General features: G+C 36.9%; 1 protein-coding gene across 1 annotated transcript in view; it reads right to left on the minus strand.

The window, feature by feature from the left end:
* The window catches only part of GDPD4 (glycerophosphodiester phosphodiesterase domain containing 4), a 133,763-nt gene that overhangs the window by 69,847 nt on the left and 40,850 nt on the right, over positions 1-23,066 (minus strand). The window contains exon 10 of the mRNA XM_087868179.1: positions 11,400-11,556. Within this exon, the coding sequence (XP_087724305.1) occupies positions 11,400-11,556 (157 nt within the window). The remainder of the gene's footprint in view (positions 1-11,399; positions 11,557-23,066) is intronic.

Consider the following 23,066-nt stretch of genomic DNA (forward strand, 5'->3'; position numbering starts at 1 on the left):
AGGCAAAATATTTTCAGGAGTTACAGAAAATTCTACTGCACATTATCAAATTATGGCTATGGACATTAGTATACTGATTCAAACAACAACCAAATAACTGGTCATGGTACCAGAATCACTGGGAAAAGACAGAATAATTGGGAGTCAAATCTGTAAGGGTTCAGACTGACTCTATTGACACCATTGCCTAGAAACCTCTTAATGCTGAAGTTAAGGAAGATCTAAGCCAACTGTAACAGACTTTTAATACAAGGATTAATTATCCCTCACATTAGTCCAAGCAAAATATGTTTTACAAACAAAACAAAAACTGCGATGGTAGAGGATACAAATTCATCTAACTTCTGTAAGCTATTTACCAAAGAGTTATATCTCATTTTCTAATATTGCCTAATCCAAACGTATTCTCTTTGGCCCTATCTTTACTGTCTTTCATGTTTTAGTTGATGAAGATAGCCAATATTCACTGCCTTCACCAGGGAACAATCAACAATTCACCCGAAAAGTTATGCTTTAGACATTTACTGAAGCCCCATACTACTTTTCTCAAATCTTAAACCAAGATCATAAGGATATGCAGTAACGCATCTTGAAACTGTAAGATCAACTATATATTCATAGAGTTTCTAAAAAGAAATTTTAGTTCTACAAAATAACAATTCATTATCCGGGGTTCAGCAAACTTATTCTGTGAAGGGCCAGATACTAAATATTTTTGACTCTGTCACAACTACTCAACTCTGCTATTATACTGCAAAAAACAGCAACAGACAATTCATAAGTGAATAAGCATGGTATGTTCTAATAAAATTTTATTTATGGACCTTGAAATTTGAGGTTCATATCATTTTTACAGGTCATGATATTATTTTTCTTTTAATTTTCTCACCCATGTAGGAATGTAAAAACCACTCTTATTAGCTCACAGGCTGTATAAAAACTGCCAGTGGCTGTCTTTGGACAGCAAGCCACTGTTTGCCAACACTTGACCTGAGCCATAATATATTGGCTGAGGAAGGACATAATCCAATGAGAGATCACAAATTATCCAAGGCCAAACACTAAGGACAAATGAAATAATTTCTGAATTAGTTAGATGTTGTAGAGTATACACAGCAGGTCTTTTGAAATAGGCCTCTATGATTTAACTTAAACATCTTGGGAACCACTGTCAGAAAACACAGAAACCAAACACCTTCAGTAATCTCAAAATATTTCTTCAAAAATCATCTTTGCTAATCTTCCAAATCATAATAAACCTTTCTTTGATTGAAAGTACACGAAAGGGGAAGCCATGGTCTAAAAGTATTAACTCAACAACCTGGCACACGTCAAAGACTCATTGCCTATTAATGTGTATTCCTTGATCCAGTAGCAAGGCTCTTTATCTTTGCCTCAGAAGAAAATACAAACTGATGCAGCCACTCTAGAGAACTGGAAGTTCCTCAAAAAGTTGAAAATAGAACTACCCTACAATCCAGCAATTGTACTACTAGGTATTTACCTAAAGGATAAAAAATACTAATTCAAAGGGGTACATGCACCCAGATGTTTAAAGCAGCATTATCAACAACAGCCAAACTATGGAGAGAGCCCAAATGTCCACCAACTGAGAATGGATAAAGAAGAGGTGATACACACACACACACACACACACACACACACACACACACACACTGGAATATTACTTAGCCATCAAAAGAATGAAATCTTGCCATTTGTAACGACATGGATGGAGCTAGAGTGTATTATGCTAAGCAAAGTAAGTCAGGCAGATAAAGACAAATACCATATGATCTCACTGATATGCGGAATTTAAGAAAGAAAACAGATGCAAATATGGGAAGGGGGAAAAGAGAAAAAGGAGAGAGGGAAACAAGCCATAAGTGACTTTCAACTATAGAGAACAAACTGAGGGTTGATGGAGGGAGGTGGGTGGAGGAGGGGCTGGATGGATGATGGGTATTAAGGAAGGCATTGTTATGATGAGCACTGGGTGTTGTATGTAAGTGATGAATTACTGAATTCTACTCTGGAAATCAATATTGCACTGTACGTTAACTAACAAAATTTTTTAAAGAAGAGGTGAAACATAGCTAACCATTTTGGAAAACCACCAATTTTTAAAAGGTAGACAGAAACACAAGGAAAAAGAAAAAACAGAGATACAAAATAACCAGAAAACAAAAGATAAAATGGTAGTGGTAAGTCCTTACATATTAGTAATCACCCTAAATGTAAATGGATTGAACTCACCAATCAACAGAGAGAGAGAGAGACCGGATGGATTAAAAACAATGCTCAACTATGCTGTCTTTAGGAGACTTATTTCAGTTATAAAGACACAAATAGGCTCAAAGTGATGGGGTAGAAGATGATACTCCAAGCAAATAACCAAAAGAAAGCACGTGTAGCTACATTTATACCAGAACAAAACAGACTGCAAGCCAAAAAGTTAACAAGAGACAGAAAAGGTAATTATATAACGATAAAGGGGTCAATACATCAAGAACACAAAACAGGGGCGCTTCGGTGGCTCTGTCGGTTAAGCAGCTGCCCTCGGCTCAGGTCATGATCCCAGGGTCCTGGGATCAAGCGCCACATCAGGCTTGGATCTCTTGCTCTCTCTCTTGTTAAATCAATCAATCAATCAATCTTTAAAAAAACCCCACAAAACAATCATAAATATGTTATGCTCCCAACACTTGAGAACTATTTAATTCTAGTATAGTTAACATACAGTGTTATAATAGTTTCAGTCGTACAATATAGTGATTCAACAATTCTATATATTACTCAGTGCTCATCATGATAAGTGTGCTCTTAATCCCCATCACCTATTTTACCCCTTCCCCCAACCCACCTCCGTCTGGTAACCATCTGTTTGATCTCTATAGTTAAGAGTTCCTTTTTTTGGTCTCTTTTTCTCTTTGTTTTGTTTCTTAAGTTCCATATATGAGTGAAGTCATATGGTATTTGTCTTTCTCTGACTGGTTGATTTCACTTAGCATTATACCTTCTAGATCCATCACTGGCAAGATTTCATTCTTTTTTATGGCTGAGGAACATTCCATTGTGTGTGTGTGTGTGTGTACACACACACCATATCTTCTTTATCCAATTATCTATCAATGGACTTAGGCTGCTTCCATAATTTGGCTGTTGTAAATAAAGCTGCAATAAATATAGGGATGCATATATCTTTTCACATTAGTGTTTCTGTATTCTTTGGGTAAATGCCCAGTAGTAGAATTACTGAATCATATGGTAATTCTATTGTTAAGTTTTTAAGGAACTTCCATGCTGTTTTCCACAATTGCTGTACCAGTTTGCATTCCCACCAACTGTGCATGGGGTTCCTCTTTCTCTACATCCTCACCAACATTTGTATCTTTTGTTTTTGATTTTAGACATTCTTATAGGTGTGAGGTGATATCTCATGTGGTTTTGATTTGCATTTCCCTGATGATTACTGATGCTGAGCATTTTTGTGTGTGTCTCTTGGCCATCTGGATGTCTTCTTTGGAGAAATGTCTGTTCATGTCTTCTGCCCATTTTTAATTGGATTATTTGTTTTACTGGGTGTCGAGTTGTATAAGTTCTTTATATATTTTGCATAGTAACCCTTTATCAGATATGTCACTTGTAAATAACTTCTCCCATTCATCAGGTTGCCTTTTAGTTTTGTTGACTGTTTCCTTTGCTGTGCAGCTTTTTATTTTGATGTAGCCCCAAGAGTTTATTTTTGCTTTTATTTTCCTTGCCTCAGGAGATATATCTAGAAAAATGTTGCTATGACCAATGTCTATCTTCTAGGATTTATGTTTCAGGTCTCACATTTAGGTCCTTAATCCATTTTGAGTTCAATTTTATGTATGATGTAAGAAAATGTCTATCTTCTAGGATTTATGTTTCAGGTCTCACATTTAGGTCCTTAATCCATTTTGAGTTCAATTTTATGTATGATGTAAGAAAATGGCCCAGTTTTATTCCCTGCATGTAGCTGTCCAGTTTTCCTAACACCATTTGTTGAAGAGACAGTCTTTTTCCCCATTGCATATTTTTGCCTCCTTTCTCGAAGATTAATTGACCATATAATTGTGGGTTTATTTCTGGGCTTGCTATTCTATTCCATTGATCTTTACTTTTTTCTTTTCTTTTCTTTTTTAAGATTTTATTTATTTATTTGACAGAGAGAGAGGCAGTGAGAGAGGGAACACAAGCAGGGGGAGTGGGAGAGAGAGAAGCAGGCTTCCTGCTGAGCAGGGAGCCTGATGCGGGGCTTGATCCCAGAACGCTGGGATCATGCCCTGAGCCGAAGGCAGATGCTTAACGACTGAGCCACCCAGGCGCCCCCTATGTGTCTATTTCTGTGCCAGTACCATACTGTTTTGATTACTACAGCTTTGTAGATTATCTTGAAATCTGGGATTCTGATACATTCAGTTTTGTTTTTCTTTTTCAAGACTGTTTTGCTTATTTGGGGTCTTTTGTGGTTTCATATAAGTTTTAGGATTGTTTGTTCTAGTTCTGTGAAAAATGATATTGGTATTTTGATAGGGACTGCATTAAATGTGTAGAGTAGGATAATTGCTTTGAGTAGGATAGATATTTTAACAATATTTGTTCTTCCAATCCATGAGCATGGAATTCTTTTCATTTGTGTCATCTTCCATTTCTTTAATCAATATTTTATAGTTTTCAGAGTATGAGTCTTTCACCTCCTTAGTTAAGTTTATTCCTAGGTATTTTATTCTTTTTGGTGCAATTATAAAGAGGACTGTTTTCTTAATTTCTCTTTCTGCTACTTCATTATTAGTGTATAGAGATACAATGGATTTCTGTATATTGATTTTGTATCCTGCAACCTTACTGAATTCATTCAATAGTTCTAGTAGTTTTTTGGTGGAGTCTTTAGGGTTTTCTATACACAGCATCATGTCATCAGCATATTTTGACAGTTCTATTTCTTTCTTAACAATTCAGATGTCTTTCTTTCAGATGTCTGTTTTCCTTCCTTCCTTCCTCTCTTTCCTCCCTCCTTTTCTTTTCTCTTTGCCCGCCCTCCATCGCTCCCTCCCTCGTCACTGAGGCTAGGATTTCCAGTACTATGTTGAATGTAAGTGATGAGAATGGACATCCTTGTCTTGTTTCTGATCTTAGAGGAGAAACTCAGTTTTTCACCATTAGGTACAATGTTTGCTGTGGGTTTTCACAGATGCCCTTTATTATGTTGAGGTATGTTCTCTCTAAACCTACTTTTGTTGGGGGCGTTTATCATGAATGGATGTTTTACTTTGTCATATGCTTTTTCTGCACCTATTGAAATGATCATAGGGTTTTTATTCATTCTCTTGCTGATGTGATGTATGTTGATTGACTTGCAAATACTGAACCACCCTTGCACACCAGGAATAAATCAGACTTGATCGTGGCGAATGATTTTTTTTTTAATGTATTGTTGGATTCAGTCTGCAAACATTTTGTTGAGGATTTTTGCATTTATGTTCATCAGAGATATTGGCCTGTAGTTCCTGTTCTTGTTCTTCTTCCTCTTCTTCCCCTTCCCCCTCCTTCCCCCTCCCCTCCCCCTCCTTCTTCTTCCTTCCTTCTTCCTTCCTTCTTCCTCCCTTCTTCCTCCTTCCTTCCTTCTTCCTTCTCCTTCCCCTCCTCCTTCCCCTCCTTCTCCTCCTCCTTCTTCTCCTTCTCCTCCTTCTTCCTTCTTCTTCTTCTTTGTAGTGTCCTCATCTGGTATTGGTATGAGGGTAATGATGGCATCATACAATGAATTTGGAAGCTTTCCTTCCTCTTCTATTTTTTGGAATATTTTGAGAAGAACAGGTATTAAGTCTTCTTTAAATGTTTGGTAGAATTCACCTGTGGAGCCATCTGGTCTTGGACTTTTGTTGTTGGAAATTTTTTTTGATTACTGATTCAATTTCATTCCTGGGAATTGGTCTGTTCAAATTTTCTTTCTTCCTGCTTCAGTTTTAGTAGGTGATATGTTTCGAGGATTTTATCCATTTCTTCTAGGTTGTCCAAATTGTTGGCATATAATTTTTTATAATATTCTCTTATAATTCTTTGTATTTTGTGCTGTTGGTTATTTCTCCTCTTTAATTTCTGATTTTGTTAATTCTTTTGTTTTTTTGATGAGTCCAGCTAAATGTTTTTCAATTTTGTTGATCTTTTCAAAGAACCAGTTCCTGGCTTCACTGATCTGTTCTGTTATTTAGTTTCTGCTTCATTTATTTCTGCTCTGATATCTATTCTTTCCTTCCACCTACTGGTTTTGGGCTTTGTTCTTCTTTTTCTAGTTGCTTTAGTATAAGGTTAGGTTGTTTTCGGAGATTTTCCTTACTTTTTGCAGTAGTCTTGTATTGCTACAAACTTTTTAGAACCACCTTTGCTGCATCCCAAAGATTCTGGATTGTTGTGTTTTCATTTTCATCTGTTTCCATGTATTTCTTGATTAACTCTTTGATTTCTTTGTTGACCCTTTCATTGTTTACTAACATGTTATTTAACCTCCATGTATTTGTGTTCTTTCCAGATTCTTTTCTTGTGGTTGATTTCTAGTCCTACAGTATTGTGGTCAGAAAAGATGCATGATATGACTTCAATCTTTTTGAATTTGTAGGGGCTTGTTTTTTGCCCAAATATGTGATCTATTCTGGAGATTGTTCCATGTGTATTTGAGAAGAATGTGTATTCTCCTGTTCTGGGATGGAATGTTCTGAATATTATCTGTTAGATCCATCTGATCCAATATGTCATACAAAGGCACTATTTCCTTGTCAATTTTCTGTGTAGATGACATATTCATTGATGTAAGTGGGTGTTAAGGTCCTCTACTATTACTGTATTTCCATCACTTAGTTCCTTTATGTTTGTTACTAGCAGCTTTATGTATTTGGTTGCTCCCATGTTGAGTGCATAAATATTTATAATTGTTGTATCTTCTTGTTGGATTGTTCCCTTTATGATTATATAGTGTCCTTCTTTGTCTCTTGTTATGATCTTGTTTTAAAGTCATTTTTGTCTGATATAAGTATTGGGTTTTTATAAAGATTTTATTTATTTATTTGAGAAAGAGAGAGCACAGAGGGAGATGGAGAAGCAGATCCCCTCTTGAGCAGGGAGCCTGACATGGGGCTCGATCCTAGAAGCCTGAGGTCATGACCTGAGCCAAAGGCAGCTGCTTTACCAACTGAGCCAGGTGCCCCTGATATAAGTATTGTTAACCCGGCTTTCTTTTCACATCCATTTGCATGATAAATGTTTCTCCACCTCCTCACTTTGAATCTGCCTGTGTCTTTAGGTCTGAAATGAGTCTCATGTAGGCAGCATATAGATGGGTCTTGCCTTTTTATCCATTCTGTCACCCTATGTCTTCTGATTGCAGCATTTAGTCCATTTACATTCAAAGTAATTATTGATAGGTATGTACTTATTGCTATTTGAAAACCTATTCTCTTTTGACTTTTTCTCTGTTATGCGTGTGCAAAACATTCTTTGTATTTAATATCTTGTTCTCACTGACCCTATAGAACTAAGGTAGAAATATTTTTTACTGAGTCTCTACTTTTCATGGCAATGCAGTCATTTGCATAAGTTGAATAAAAATCTGTCCTTTTTACTGGGATATAATTTAACAAATTGTGTAATCAGGGCCAAATCTGGAGGATCATATTTGAGAATACATTCCATTCAGTCAGATATGACAAGTCTCCAGTCTCCATTAAGGACACATATATAATTGATATTTGAAAACTCATGCTTATAAGTCTTTCTCAGCGAACTGGTATCTGTTGTTGTACACTCTCCCAGAATCACAGGTAGTAAGAAAGATCACAGCCTAGCAGGAAAATAGAGTAATTTGCCCATGTTTGTAGGTATACAGGTGAAACCTGGTAAAGAAGAATTTCTTATTTTGTAAATAATAGTGATAAAAAGCGTTCGGGAATAATAGCAACTATTAAAATTGAAATTTTTGAGTCTACGCATAATATCCAGACAGAATCTAATTTGAAAGACTTAGAAGTGGTTTAACACAATCTGGCTCTAGATTTGCTGATTATACCACAAGGAACCTTATGTGTGTTAACTGACCCTCCTTACTGAACCTGTGGAAATTAATAAAGCCAAATAACACAACATCGTACTGAGATGAACCTCTAAATAATCTATAGAAGTTAATTATGACTACAAAGGGAGACCGTTAAACTATTCAAACTTATAAATAAGGCAAAAAGTTGATTATTGGACCATATAGTATCATGGTAGCACATTCTTTAACAAACCCACGTAAGAGTCATTTGATTCTTAGGGGAAGGTACCTTTGTTTGAATTACTATTTACTCTTGATTAGGGCAAAACTATGTAAAGTTAGGTGTGAAGTTGTAGAAAACTGATAAAAATGGAAATGATTTCTGTCCAACAGAGATGCAAATGATATTTTCTGACAGAAAAGATAAGTACAAAGGTATAGCTTTATTATCATATAGTATCAGATAATCATATGGTATATTATATATATACACACACACACACAAACATACATATATATACACAGATATATATACATACATATATACACATACATACATATAGATATACATATATACATACATTCATATACATATATACATACATATATGTGTATATATATATATATATATATATAGTATAGTATATTAACTAAGTTTGTATCTAATCCAGCAATCTAATTTCAGCATTTCTTTGTTGCACTGACTATACACATTCTGGGTTCTCACTTTTGAGTGGGTTTTGTCATCTTGATTTGTTCTCTCATTAATGTGCTAAATAAAACTTTTACTCATGCTCATTATCTAGTTGCAGGAGAATTATCTATTTTTTAAAGATTTTCTTTATTTATTTGAGAGAGAGAGAGAGCACAAGTGGGGGGGAGGAAGAGAGGGAGAGGGAGAAGCAGATTCTCCACTGAGCAGGGAACCTAATGTGGGGCTCGATCCCAGGACCCTGAGATCATGATCTGAGCCAAAGGCGGATGCTTAACCAACTGACCCACCCAGGCGCCCCTACATGAGAATTATATTTTTATCGTTTTGAGAATTATACTTTCACAAAAAGATATAAGAAAGCTCTACAGAAATGTTGGTTTTGCTGGAGAAACAGGAACTCTGCTGAACTTCCAGGAACAACTACCAAAACTGCTCTATTTTTATTTTATTATTAGATTAACAATTTAATTTTCACCAATAATCTCAGGAATAAATATACTAGCAAATAATGATCAACTCACCACCATCATCAATCCATAATTATACACATCCAATGAAGAATGACCAGAATAAAAACAATTTCTTTGCTGTGAAAAAGTATCTAAACATCCAAATCTTTAAAATCACATGCCAACACCATTTCAGCCACCCCTGAGTGCACAGCATGCAAGCAAAGAAAACTCCACAATTAAACCTAAAAATAAAGCCCCCTAGGTAACCATATTTGGAACTCCAGGTTTCAGGATACTCATAGTAATAGTATTAACTAGCCAGAGTAATGGTATTAACTACATACTGCAAGCATGTCACCTAAATATGCTAAAATAAAACTATTAATCCTTAAAAAATCCACCGAAATTTATTACAATAACGTATCTAACCCTATCACTTTACAATGAGATTTTATGAGCCATACATCAGACACAATATTAGCCTTTTCATCTGGAAGGCACATTTGCCAAAACATTAACTATGGCTGACTAACCCAATATACATTCTAATGGAGCATCTCTAGTTTGTATGTGTCTACTTATTCATGTATGATGAGACATATACAGAGCCTACATACACACAGAAACCTGGAATACCAGGTTGAAAACAGTATTTATAAGCTATATACTACTATAAGAACAAGTTTTCTAAGAAGATACAGTAATTACAAATCTACTTTCAGCTATCTCTTATATTAACACTAGTTAATAGAATGAAATTGAAGTAGGGAAGACCATTTTAACATAATGCTTTACTTAACACTATTTTTACATGAAAAAGGATCAAATAAGTTCTCAGGGTTAATATCAAAAATATAAAATTCCATTCCGCTCTGAGTATGCAATTAAAAATACCTTAAGACGTATTTTCGTCATTATAATTACCTGATGAGAGAGCTATTACTACAGCTGATACCCATACCACACTATCTCTGCTGCTACAGGTGCTGGCAGTATGAATGCTTGCTGTCCTGTCGTGCTCAGATGTTTTTTTCAAAATTGAAGTCTCAAAATGAGTATATGTGATTGTTACAACCTAGGTCACGGAGACCCCCCCAGACATATGATAAGTTGGAAACTAAGTAGTTTTGTTTTCTTTAATCTGTCTTGGGAAGGCAGATTTAACTTTTATCAAATGCAAACGTGACTTTTTATTTTAGCCACTTTGAAATACTCAAGATAATTCTAAACTCTCTAACTTCTTATTTAAGCATGGCTACAATCTCCTCTCGTGTTTTCTATTCTTCTCCAACTCTATCTCCCATCTCCTCCCTACCCACCTTTCTCTCTTTTCTTCCCTCCATTCTTCTCTTCGTCTTTCACACATGCACGCATGCACACCATATCCACTATTGCTCCAGTATACTGTAATCTTTGAAACACACCACCGTCATTGCCCATGGTTCCCATTAGTAATGATCTTCCCTCAGCTCAAATGATACCTTTGCATGAAATATTCAACTCTCCCAAGTAGAACCATTCACTCTTGCTTCTAAATTATACTGTACACAGCAACGCTTTTTATTTTACCACAACCTCATTGGTCTATTTATCTCCTTCTTCCAGAATCCCCCATCTCCATCCCTCAGACTGAGTTAGAAGTTGCTCTTGTGTGCTCCTAAGCAACCTAAAATTCACTCTAGTTTAGCACTTATCACGGTGTATTGTAATTGTCTCTTCTAGCCTGTGAACTCCATTAGGGCTCAGTGTGTGTTTATTCACCATTGTATTCCATATGCCTAGCACCCAAAAGGTATTCAGTAAATATTTATTGAATGCTAAAAAGAGGAGGCTAGAATAAATATGTTTCCCTGCTTCATCTATGACTGTGAGCTACTCAAAATGCCTAGGGAAATGCTGTGTACATGGCAGTCACAATAAAAGTTCATGAAATGCTTCGATAAAAAGAAATTAAATGACAAAAGTAAGCTTAAGAGTTCATCTTCAGAATTTCCAGTGAATGTAGAAAGCAGCAATCAGACTGACTGCATTCCTGGAAAAGCCCTCCTGTCAATGGTACAGTTCTGCTACCAAACTGGGATGGAGTTGTGTGTATGCTTGCCTTTATTTCTAGGAGCAGCACATGACTTTATACAGAAGAGAGATTCAGTGCAGGTTTGTTGAGTTGGGGAATGTGTCTTACCCGTGATTGTACAAACCATTTGCCTGCATTCAGAGTAGACAGGAAATGCCAACGGAAGAAGGCAGAATGTGTGAAGGAGGCATTTGGCAGGACCTCCCTAATATTGGTTGTTCTTCTCAGGTCGTTGTCATGCATGAGAAAAGGCACCTGATCGAAACTGCAGGCAGAAGGAGAAAAGAAGAGGGAGAAAGGCTGAACTCAGCCACCTTGGCAGATAAGGTTCTCAAAAAGCCAATCAATGTCACAAGTCTTACTACGGTTTCTTACTCCCACCCAAATCTCAGCAAAGGACTAAGTACTAGTCACTTACACTTTGATTTCAATATTTGTACACTCTAGAAGTATTTAGTGACATATAAAAACCTATTAGCGATGGTGAAAAAGTAGCTTCCGTATCTAGGGGCTTTCTGGCATCGAGAAAACAGTAGGTACAGTAATAACCTGAGAGTAAGGTGAGTGGGGTAGGGATGGGGCAAAGCTCTGAGGTCCCAAAACCATACTAAACTGGCATCCACACAATCTCCCTGTTCTGACCCATTTCCCAGGTAGGTACCTGCTCTGAGATTTCTGGCCCTAGACCCTTCATATATCAGATGGTATCATTAGAAAAGCTTCTTTTTCTCTTATCTGTTATTTGCCTTGAAGTATCTCTGGTTTTATGAAAATCTCTCTCCCTTTCTCATTAAAATACCTGTGAAAAGAACTCTGTAATGGCTATGAGGCCAGCTCTGTAACAGAGCTGAGACTTAGCATGCTGTCCATAAACAATAGAAAACTGGACAAAATAAGAGAAATAATTCTTTTCAGCCCAGTGGGGAACTGGGAGCACAGTATGATTATCTCTGAGAAAAGGTAAACAGATGAAATTAGCTCTTCCATTACCCAGGCTTCCTTCTTATAGGTAAATACTAGACTATGGCACAGAGAGAGGGAACCTAAAATGGACCCAGCTATCATGCTGATTTGAGTAGAAAGAGAACAGATTAAAGATAGGCCAAGATAGCTAGAATTTGTGGGCTAGAGTCTCACAAAGAATGGAGCTATGAAAAAAAAAAAGTTCCAGAGAAATATGCAGAGGTCCTTTGAGTGTATGGCTAAATATCAATGAGTATATGTGCAGAGTAAAACTCTATAAGCCTTGTAAAGAACAACCTCCAAGAAAAGAAAAATTACCAGAAAGTTTTAAGACAATGTGCAGAGCTCACACAGGGGTGTGAATCTTTCAAGTTCCATTCAGCAAGAGCAGAGAGACTTCAGTAATTACAAAGGCATTCTTCAGAGACTCCAGAGGGCCATGCCCTAGAATGGGGATAATTTGGAACTAGAATCACTTTAGACCCACCATTAAAGAAATTAAAAACATCCTTCAAAGGATAAAACTAACTTTAGGTAACTTAACTGCTTGCTAGAAAAGTCCAAAATTCTTTAAAGGAATACAACAAAATATAGCACCTAGTCTAAAATCACAACGTCCAGCACGCAACCCAAATTTACCAGACATGTGAAGAAGCAAGAAAATGTAACCAGAACCAGAAGAAATTACTCAATAAAGACAAACTCAGAAATGAAAGAGATGACAGAATGAATTAATTATTAAATCATATAAAACAAAAATACAGGTGTGTATTTAAATAATGTCAAGAAAACATGAACATAATAAAAACATAACTGTACGACACAAAAAAAATGGAAATTCTACAGCTGAAAAAATATATTAAATGAAAACTTCACTGGATGAACTTAACATCAGATTAGATATTACAGATCATGTACAGATCAGAGAATTTGAAGATGGAGGAACAGAATCAATCCAAATGACCTGTAAGACACTATTAGACAAATATTATATACAAATGATTGGAGTCCTAAAAAGATGGGAGAAACAAAAACAACAACAAAAATATCTGAGGAAATGAAAGTTAAGTATCTTAAAAATTCGATGATAAATACACATCAACAAATCCAAGAACTTTAATGAATACCAAGAAGGATAAATATAAGAGTACATATACACACACCACATTAAGGATTATTACATCCAAACTGGTGAAAAACACCCCAAAACTGATGAGGGAAACTGTAAAGGTAGGCAGAGGGGGAAACAAAGGACATATTTAGAGAGAAATAAAGGTAAGCATACAGCAGACTTCTCATAAAAAAACACGATAAAAGATAAAAAAGATAAAAGATTAAAATATCAGTGAAACAACATATTTTAAATGGTGAAGGAAAATAACTATCAACTTAAAATTGTTCAAAACTGAAAGAAAAGAGGATTCTGGAAAAATGGCAACGTAGGAAGCACCAGGAATCTGTCTCTCAACTTAGACAACAACTGCACCGGCAGACTGTGTCTAATCTAACTATTTTGGAACTCTGGTGTATATTAAAAAGCTAGCCACTTCCAGGGGAAGGCTTGCACAGAAATTGGGGTTAATTTTGCTCGATTTCAGCTCTTAGCACATTAGCAGCTATCAACCCCCGACCCCAGCCACATGGCAAACAACTGTGTATGGTTCCAAGAGTAGCTTACACAACAGCTAGCAAGAGCCAGGGTAGCACAAAAAACCCTGTACTCCAAATAAAGGGGATGTGTGCTCTGGTCCCTGTTTGCTGCTTTTTGCCATAGAAGGACAGACGGAGAGGCAAGCAACCATTGTTGCACCTACTCCCACTGTTGCAAAGTCCTCCCTCTCAGGCTAAAGTTACTGCCAGGAAATTTAAAGGACTAGCACCCTTTTTAACCCTCTTCATTCTTCTCCTTTTCCCAGACATTAAAGCCTAGCATATTAGAAACAGATGCATATATGGGGAAAATTAGAAAGTGTGCATTCCGGAGGAAAGGATCAGAAAAACCTAAAACCTTGATTTTACACCTCAGACTGACCCACAGCACAGACATACTATGTGATGTAAAAATAATAACAAAACACAGCAAACCCTGAGGAAGGGGGAGAATATGATTTCTAGGTTTACCACATTAGATTCAAATTTCCAGTTTTCAATTAAAAAAATCACAAAGAAACAGGAAGTATGGCCCATTCACAGAAAAAAAATAAATCAACAGAAACTGTTCCTGAAAAAGAGCTGATTGCAGATATACAACACAAAAACCTTAAAACAATCATCTTAAAAAAATAAAACAAAGCTGGGGGCGTCACAATGCCGGATTTCGAGCTGTACTACAAAGCTGTGATCACAAAGACAGCATGGTACTGGCACAAAAACAGACACACAGACCAATGGAACAGAAACGAGAACCCAGAAATGGACCCTCGGCTCTTTGGGCAACTAATCTTTGATAAAGCAGGAAAAAACATCCAGTGGAAAAAAGACAGTCTCTTTAATAAATGGTGCTGGGAAAATTGGACAGCTACATGCAAAAGAATGAAACTTGACCACTCTCTCACACCATACACAAAGATAAACTCCAAATGGATGAAAGACCTCGATGTGAGACAGGAATCCATCAGAATCCTAGAGGAGAACATAGGCAGCAACCTCTACGACATCGGCCAAAGCAACCTTTTTCATGACACATCTCCAAAGGCAAGAGAAACAAAAGATAAAATGAACTTGTGGGACTTCATCAAGATAAAAAGCTTCTGCACAGCCAAGGAAACAGTCAAAAAAACTAAGAGGCAGCCCATGGAATGGGAGAATATATTTGCAAATGATGCTACAGATAAAGGACTGGTATCCAAGATCTACAAAGAACTTCTCAAACTCAATACACGAGAAACAAATAAACGAATCATAAAATGGGCAGAAGACACGAACAGTCACTTTTCCAATGATGACATACAAATGGCTAACAGACACATGAAAAAATGTTCAAAATCATTAGCCATCAGGGAAATTCAAATCAAAACCACACTAAGATACCACCTTATGTCAGTTAGAATGGCAAAAATTAACAAGGAAGGAAACAGCAATTGCTGGAGAGGATGTGGAGAAAGGGGATCCCTCCTACATTGTTGGTGGGAATGCAAGTTGGTACAGCCACTCTTGAAAATAGTGTGGAGGTCCCTTAAAAAGTTAATAATTGAGCTACCCTATGACCCACCCATTGCACTACTATTTACCCCAAGGATACAGACATAGTGAAGAGAAGGGCCATATGCACCCCAATGTTCATAGCAGCATTGTCCACAATAGCCAAAGCGTGGAAGGAGCCAAGATGCCCTTCAACAGATGACTGGATTAAGAAGTTGTGGTCCATATATACAATATTACTCAGCTATCAGAAAGAACGAATTCTCAACATTTGCTGCAACTTGGACGGGACTGGAGGAGATAATGCTAAGTGAAATAAGTCAAGCAGAGAAAGACAATTATCATATGATTTCTCTCACCTATGGAACATAAGAACTAGGAAGATCGGTAGGGGAAGAAAGTTATAAAGAAAGGGGGGTAATCAGAAAGGGGAATGAAGCATGAGAGACTATGGACTATGAGAAAAAAAACTGAGGGCCTCAGAGGGGAGGGAGGTGGGGGAATGGGATAGAGCGGTGATGGGTAGTAAGGAGGGCACGTATTGCATGGTGCACTGGGTGTTATACGCAACTAATGAATCATCAAACTTTACACTGGAAACCGGGGATGTACTGTATGGTGACTAACATAAGAAAAAAATATTTTAAAAATACGCAAAGAGGGGCACCTGGGTAGTGCAGTCATTAAGTGTCTGCCTTCAGCTCAGGGCGTGATCCCGGCATTCCGGGATCAAGTCCCACATTGGGCTCCTCCACTGGGAGCCTGCTTCTTCCTCTCCCACTCCCCTGCTGTGTTTCCTCTCTCGCTGGCTATCTCTCTGTCAAATAAATAAATAAAATCTTTAAAAAAATACACAAAGAACTAAAGAAAGATGTGGATAAAGTAAAGAAAACAATGTATGAACACAATGGAAATATTAATAAAAAGACTGAAAAATCTAAAAAGAAACCAAAAAGAAATTCTGGAGCTGAAAAGTACAATAACTGAAATGAAAAACTGACTAGAAGGATTCAAAGGCAGATTTAAGCAGGCAAAAGAAGGATGCAGTGAACTTGAAGACAGGACAATAGAAGTTATTGAGTCTGGAAAAGAAACAAAAAATATTGTTAAAAAAAAAAGGTGAGAGTCTAAAGGATACCCTAATACCAAAGCCAAATAAACACACTACAAGAAAAGAAAACTATAAACCAATATACCTAATGAACACTGATGGAAAAATCCTCAACAAAATACTAGCATATTCAGCAGTGTATTAAGAGCATTATAGCCCATGACCAAGTAGGATTTATTCCTGCAATGCAAAGGTGGTTCAATACACCAAAATCCATCAATGTAATACACCACATTAACAGAATAAAGGGGGGAAAACCACATGACCACCTCAATTGATGCAAAAAAAGCATTTAATATTCAACACCCATCATGATAAAAGACACTCAACAAATGAGGAATAGAAGGAAACAACCCCAACATAATAAAAGACATAAATGAAAACCCACAATGATCATCATAATCACAGGTGAAAGATTGAAAGCTTTTCCTCTAAGATTAGGAATAAGGCAAGAATGTCTGCTTTTGCCACTTCTATTCATAGTAGTACAGGAAGTTTTAGCCACAGCAATTAGGCAAGAAAGAGAAAAGGCAACCAAACTGGAAAGGAAAAAATGAAATTACCCGTTTTTTTAGAGGATATGATCTTATACATAGAAAACCCTAAAGAGTCCACAAAAAGCAGAATAAATAAATTGACCCAAGTTGCAGGATACAAAGTCAAAAGACAAAACTCAGTTGCATTTCTATACACTAACAATGAACAATCTGAGTAAGAAATTACAAAATGATTCCAATCACCATAGCCATCACAAAGAATAAGAATTAACCAAGGAGGTGAAAGATCTACATGATGAAAACTAGAAAACAATGCTGAAAGAAATTAAATAAGACAGAAATAAATGGAAATATATCCCATGTTCATGGATTGGAAGACTTAACATTGTTAAGATGTCAACACTATCCAAAGCAATCTACAGATTCAATGCAATCCCTATCAAAAATCCCAATGATGTTTTTAAAGAAGTAGAAGAACCCATACTAAAATTAATATGAAATCTCAAGGTATTCTAAATAGCCAAAACAATCTTGAAAAAGAAAATAAAACTGGAGGACTCATGCTTCCTGATTTCAAAACTTACCACAAAGCATTGAGATACCACCTTACGCCAGTTAGAATGGCAAAAATTGACAAGGCAAGAAACAACAAATGTTGGAGAGGATGTGAAGAAAGGGGATCCCTCTTACACTGTTGGTGGGAATGCAAGATGGTACAGGTGCTTTGGAAAACAGTGTGGAGGTCCCTTAAAAAGTTAAAAATAGAGCTACCCTATGATCCAGCAAATGCACTACTGGGTATTTACCCCAAAGATACAGATGTAGTGAAGAGAAGGGCCATATGCACCCCAATGTTCATAGCAGCATTGTCCACAATAGCTAAATTGTGGAAGGAGCCGAGATGCCCTTCAACAGATGACTGGATTAAGAAGATGTGGTCCATATATACAATGGAATATTACTCAGCTATCAGAAAGAACGAGTTCTCAACATTTGTTACAACATGGACGGCACTGGAGGAGATAATGCTAAGTGAAATAAGTCAAGCAGAGAAAGAAAACTATCATATGATTTCTCTCATCTATGGAACATAAGAACTAGGATGATCGGTAGGGGAAGAAAGGGATAAAGAAAGGGGGGGTAATCAGAAGGGGGAATGAAACATGAGAGACTATGGACTATGAGAAACAAACTGAGGACTTCAGAGGGGAGGGGGGTGGGGGAATGGGATAGACCGGTGATGGGTAGTAAGGAGGGCACGTATTGCATGGTGCACTGGGTGTTATACACAACTAATGAATCATCGAGCCTTACATCGGAAACCGGGGATGTACTGTATGGTGACTAACATAATATAATAAAAAATCATTAAAAAAAAAAAAAAGAAGATGTGGTCCATATATACAATGGAATATTACTCAGCCATCAGAACGATCACCCAACATTTGCTGCAACATGGACGGGACTGGAGGAGATTACACTAAGTGAAATAAGTCAAGCAGAGAAAGACAATTATCATATGGTTTCACTCATTTATGGAACATAAGAAATAGCAGGAAGATCGGTAGGAGAAGGAAGGGAAGAATGGGGGGAGGGTAACAGAAGGGGGAATGAACCACGAGAGACTACGGACTCTGGGAAACAAACTGAGGGCTTCAGAGGGGAGGGAGATGGGGGATTGGGATAGGCCAGTGATGGGTATTAAGGAGGGCACATATTGCATGGTGCACTGGGTGTTATACGCAAGTAATGAATCATGGAACACTACATCAAAAACTAAGGATATACTGTATGGTGACTAACATAACATAATAAAAAATTATTAAAAAAAAAACAAAACAAACAAAAAAACAAAACTTACCACAAAGCCACAGTAATCAAAATAGTGTGGTCCTGGCATAAAGACAAAGAGATGAATGGAAGAGAACTAGCTCTCTAGCCTAGAAATAAACCTTTACATACATGGTAAATGATTTTTGACATGGGCGCCAAGACCATTCAACAGGAAAAGAACAATCTTTTCAATAAATGATACTGGGGTAACTGGACAGTCACATGAAAAGAATGAAGTTGGACTTTTACCTAATAGCATATACAAAAGTTAACTCATAATGAATCAAAGACCTAAATGTAAGAACTAAAACAATAAAACTCTTAGAAGACAAAATCATGACATTGGATTTGGCAATGATTTCTTGGATATGACCACAAAGGTATAGGTAACAAAAGAGAAAACAGGCATGGGACACCTGGGTGGCTCAGTTGGTTAAGCATCTGCCTTCAGCTCTGGTCATGATCCCAGAGTCCTGGGATTGAGTCCCAAACTGGGCTCCTTGCTCAGCTAGGAGCCTACTTCTCCCTCTGCCTGCTGCTCCCCCTGCTTGTGCACCCTTGCTCTCTCCTTCTCTCTGACAAGTAAATAAAGAAAATCTTAAAAAAAAAAAAAAAAAAAAGGAAAAACAGGCCAATTGGCCTTTATGAAAATTTAAAAATTTTGTGCATCAAAAGACACTATCAACAGAGTAAAAAGGCAACCCAAAGGATTGGAGAAAATATTTGCAAATCAGGTATCAGGGATTAATATCTGGAATATATACAGAACTCCTAAATCTCAACAACAAAGAATAAAAGCCCAATTCAAAACTAGGCAAAGGACTTGAAGAGACATTTCTCCAAAGAAGTTTAGAAATTGCTAACAAGCACATGAAAAGATGCTAGACATCACTTATTACTAGGTAATGCAAAACAAAACTATTATGAGATACCACCTCACACCCATTAAAATGGCTACTATCGAGAAAGAAGAAAGAAAGAAAGAAAGAAAGAAAGAAAGAAAGAAAGAAAGAAAGAAAGAAAGAGGGAGGACAAGTGTTGTGTTGTTGAGGATGTGGAGAAATTGGAACCCCTGTGCACTGCTGGTAAGAACCTAAGATGGTACAGCCACTGTGGAAGACAGTATGACAGTTCCTCAAAAAATTAAAAATAGAATTACCACATGATCCAGCAATCCTACTTCTGGGTATATACCCAAAAGAACTAAAAGCAGGGTCTTTTTTTTTTTAAGATTTTATTTATTTATTTGACAGAGAGAGAGGAAACACAAGCAGGGGGAATGGGAGAGGAAGAAGCAGGCTTCCAGCGGAGGAGCCCGATGTAGGGCTCGATCCCATAATGCCGGGATCACGCCCTGAGCTGAAGGAAGACGCTTAATGACTGAGCCACCCAGGCGCCCCTAAAAGCAGGGTCTTAAGGAGATATTTATACACCCATGATCATAAAAGAACTATTTGCTATAGTTAAAATGTGGAAGCAACACAAGTGTCCATCAACTGATGAACAGATAAACAAATGTGGTATATACATAAAATGGAGTATTAATTTTTTTAGGATGAAAATTCTGCAAAATGCTACAACATGAATTAACTGTGAGAACTGTACACTAAATGACATAACTCAATCACAAAACAATAAATACTGTAAGATTACACTTATATGAGGTACTTAGAGTAGTCAAAATTATAATGATAGAAAGTAGAATGGGGGCGCCTGGGTGGCACAGCGGTTAAAGCATCTGCCTTCGGCTCAGGGCGTGATCCCGGCGTTAACGGGATCGAGCCCCACATCAGGCTCCTCCGCTATGAGCCTGTTTCTTCCTCTCCCACTCCCCCTGCTTGTGTTCCCTCTCTCGCTGGCTGTCTCTATCTCTGTCAAATAAATAAATAAAATCTTTAAAAAAAAAAAAAAAAGAAAGTAGAATGAAGTTGCCAGGAGCTTGAGGGAGGACAGAATGGAGAGTTATTACTTAATGGGTATAGAGTTTCAGTTTTACAAGATGAACAGAACAATGGGGATGGATGATTGAAGGTTGCACAGCATTATAAATATATATAATACCACTGCATTATATATTTTAAAAATGGTTAGGATGATAGATTTTACTTGCATATTTTACCACAATTTTTAAAAATTTACCTAGGCCACAACATAGTATTTACTTGGGAAAGCAACCCAGATGAAATAATTGTTTTCTTGGTGAATAAGCATGTTTCAGAGTGGAAAAATGAATAGTTAAATATATGTATGTTTAAAACAACCATACTTTATTACTATTTGTGATTTAAAAATCTTTGAGTATTTGGCATTTTAAGTAAATTTATGTGTTTAAGAGAATTTGGCCTACGTTACCTTTGTAATTTCAATTTAAAATATGAAATTGAGTAACTGATCTAGATTTGTGATTATAAGTTCACATCTCACTACATTTACAGATTTGAAAGATATAAGAGCATTTAAGGTCTCTATATTTTTTTTTTTAAGATTTTATTTATTTATGTGACAGAGAGACAGCCAACGAGAGAGGGAACACAGCAGGGGGAGTGGGAGAGGAAGAAGCAGGCTCCCAGCAGAGGAGCCCGATGTGGGACTCGATCCCGGAATGCCAGGATCACACCCTGAGCCGAAGGCAGACGCTTAACCGCTGTGCCACCCAGGTGCCCCTCTATAGTTATACTTTTAATGTATTAAATTTGTAAGAATTCCTTAAGTATTCTGAAAATATTTCACTCAGACAACTGCAGTACCAAAATAATATATTAAATGTGTAAGTGCAATTTAAAACATCTAAATTAAATGGGATTAAGCATTATTCAAAGGCCCTCAAAAATGATGGTTAAAGAGGGTACGTGTTGTGATGAGCACTGGGTGTTATACGCAACTAATGAATCATTCAACACTACATCAAAAACTAATGATGTGCCTATATGGTGGCTAACTTAACATAATAATAAAAAAATTTTTTTAAAAAGGAGGAAATTAGGACAACAGACACACAAAGAGGGAGAAGACAGCCATCTGTAAGTCAAGAAGAGAGGCTTCAGAAGAAACCAAACCTAGCGACACCTTGATCTTGTACTTCTAGACTCTAGAATCATGAGAAAATAAATTTCTGTTGTTTAAGCAAAAAAAAAAAAATGATGGTTAAAACATTAGACTTATAGGGGCAGCTGGGTGGCTCAGTTGGTTAAGCATCTGACTCTTGATTTCAGCTCAGGTCATGATGTTGGGTCATAAGATTGAGCCTTGCATTGGGCTCTGTGCTGGGCAAGGAGCCTGATTAAGATTCTCTCTCTCCCCAGGCCCCACCCCAACCTCTCTAATAAAAAAGGAAATAAAAAAACATTAGACTTATAGTTGCAGGATATAAAATCAATGTACAGAAATTCATTATATCTCTATACACTAATAAGCAGCAAAGAGAAGTTAAGAAAACCCCATTTACAGTTGCACCAAAAAGAATTAAATACCTAGGAATAAACTTAACTGCGGAGGTGAAAGACCCATACTCTGATAAAACACTGATGAAAGAAATGGAAGATGACACAAATGGAAAGAATTCCATGCTCACGGATTGGAAGAACAAATATTGTTAAAATGTCTATCCTACCCAAAGCAGTCTACATGTTTAATGCACCCTTATCAAAATATCAATAGTATTTTTCACAGAACTAGAATAAACAATCCTAAAATTTATATGCAACCACAAAAGACCCCAAATAAGCAAAGCAATCTTGAAAAAGAAAAACAAAACTGGACATATCACAATCCCAGACTTCAAGTTATATTACAAAGCTGCAATACTCAAAACAGTATGATACTGGCACAAAAATAGACACATAGATGAACAGAACAGAATAGCCCAGAAATAAACCCACAATTATATGGTCAATTTGATGTGGGAAACAAAGGCAGAAGAAAAATTATTAAATTTTCCTTACTACCTACAGCCCATTGACAAGTCCTTGAAACAGGCAGAATGACATTCCTCTAGGGATTCAACTGCCTCAATGGTAATACTTTGCTAAGGGCAAAAGGCAGTCCTAGCCCAACCCCCCACCAGATCCTGTAAGTCTACTTTAACATATAAAAATTCCTCTCTAAACCCCCCAAGATACGTGTTGGCAATCATCCCCCTAGCATATGGCCCACCAATATACATCTGAAGGGTCTCATGACTAAGGTTTTATAAGACAGTAATAAATGGCCTTTTCCCAACAATAGCTACCC

This window comes from Ursus americanus, chromosome 16 (assembly GCF_024610735.1).
Source record: "Ursus americanus isolate L20-20 chromosome 16, mUrsAme1.1.p, whole genome shotgun sequence".
In the NCBI taxonomy this organism is placed as follows: Eukaryota; Metazoa; Chordata; class Mammalia; order Carnivora; family Ursidae; genus Ursus; species Ursus americanus.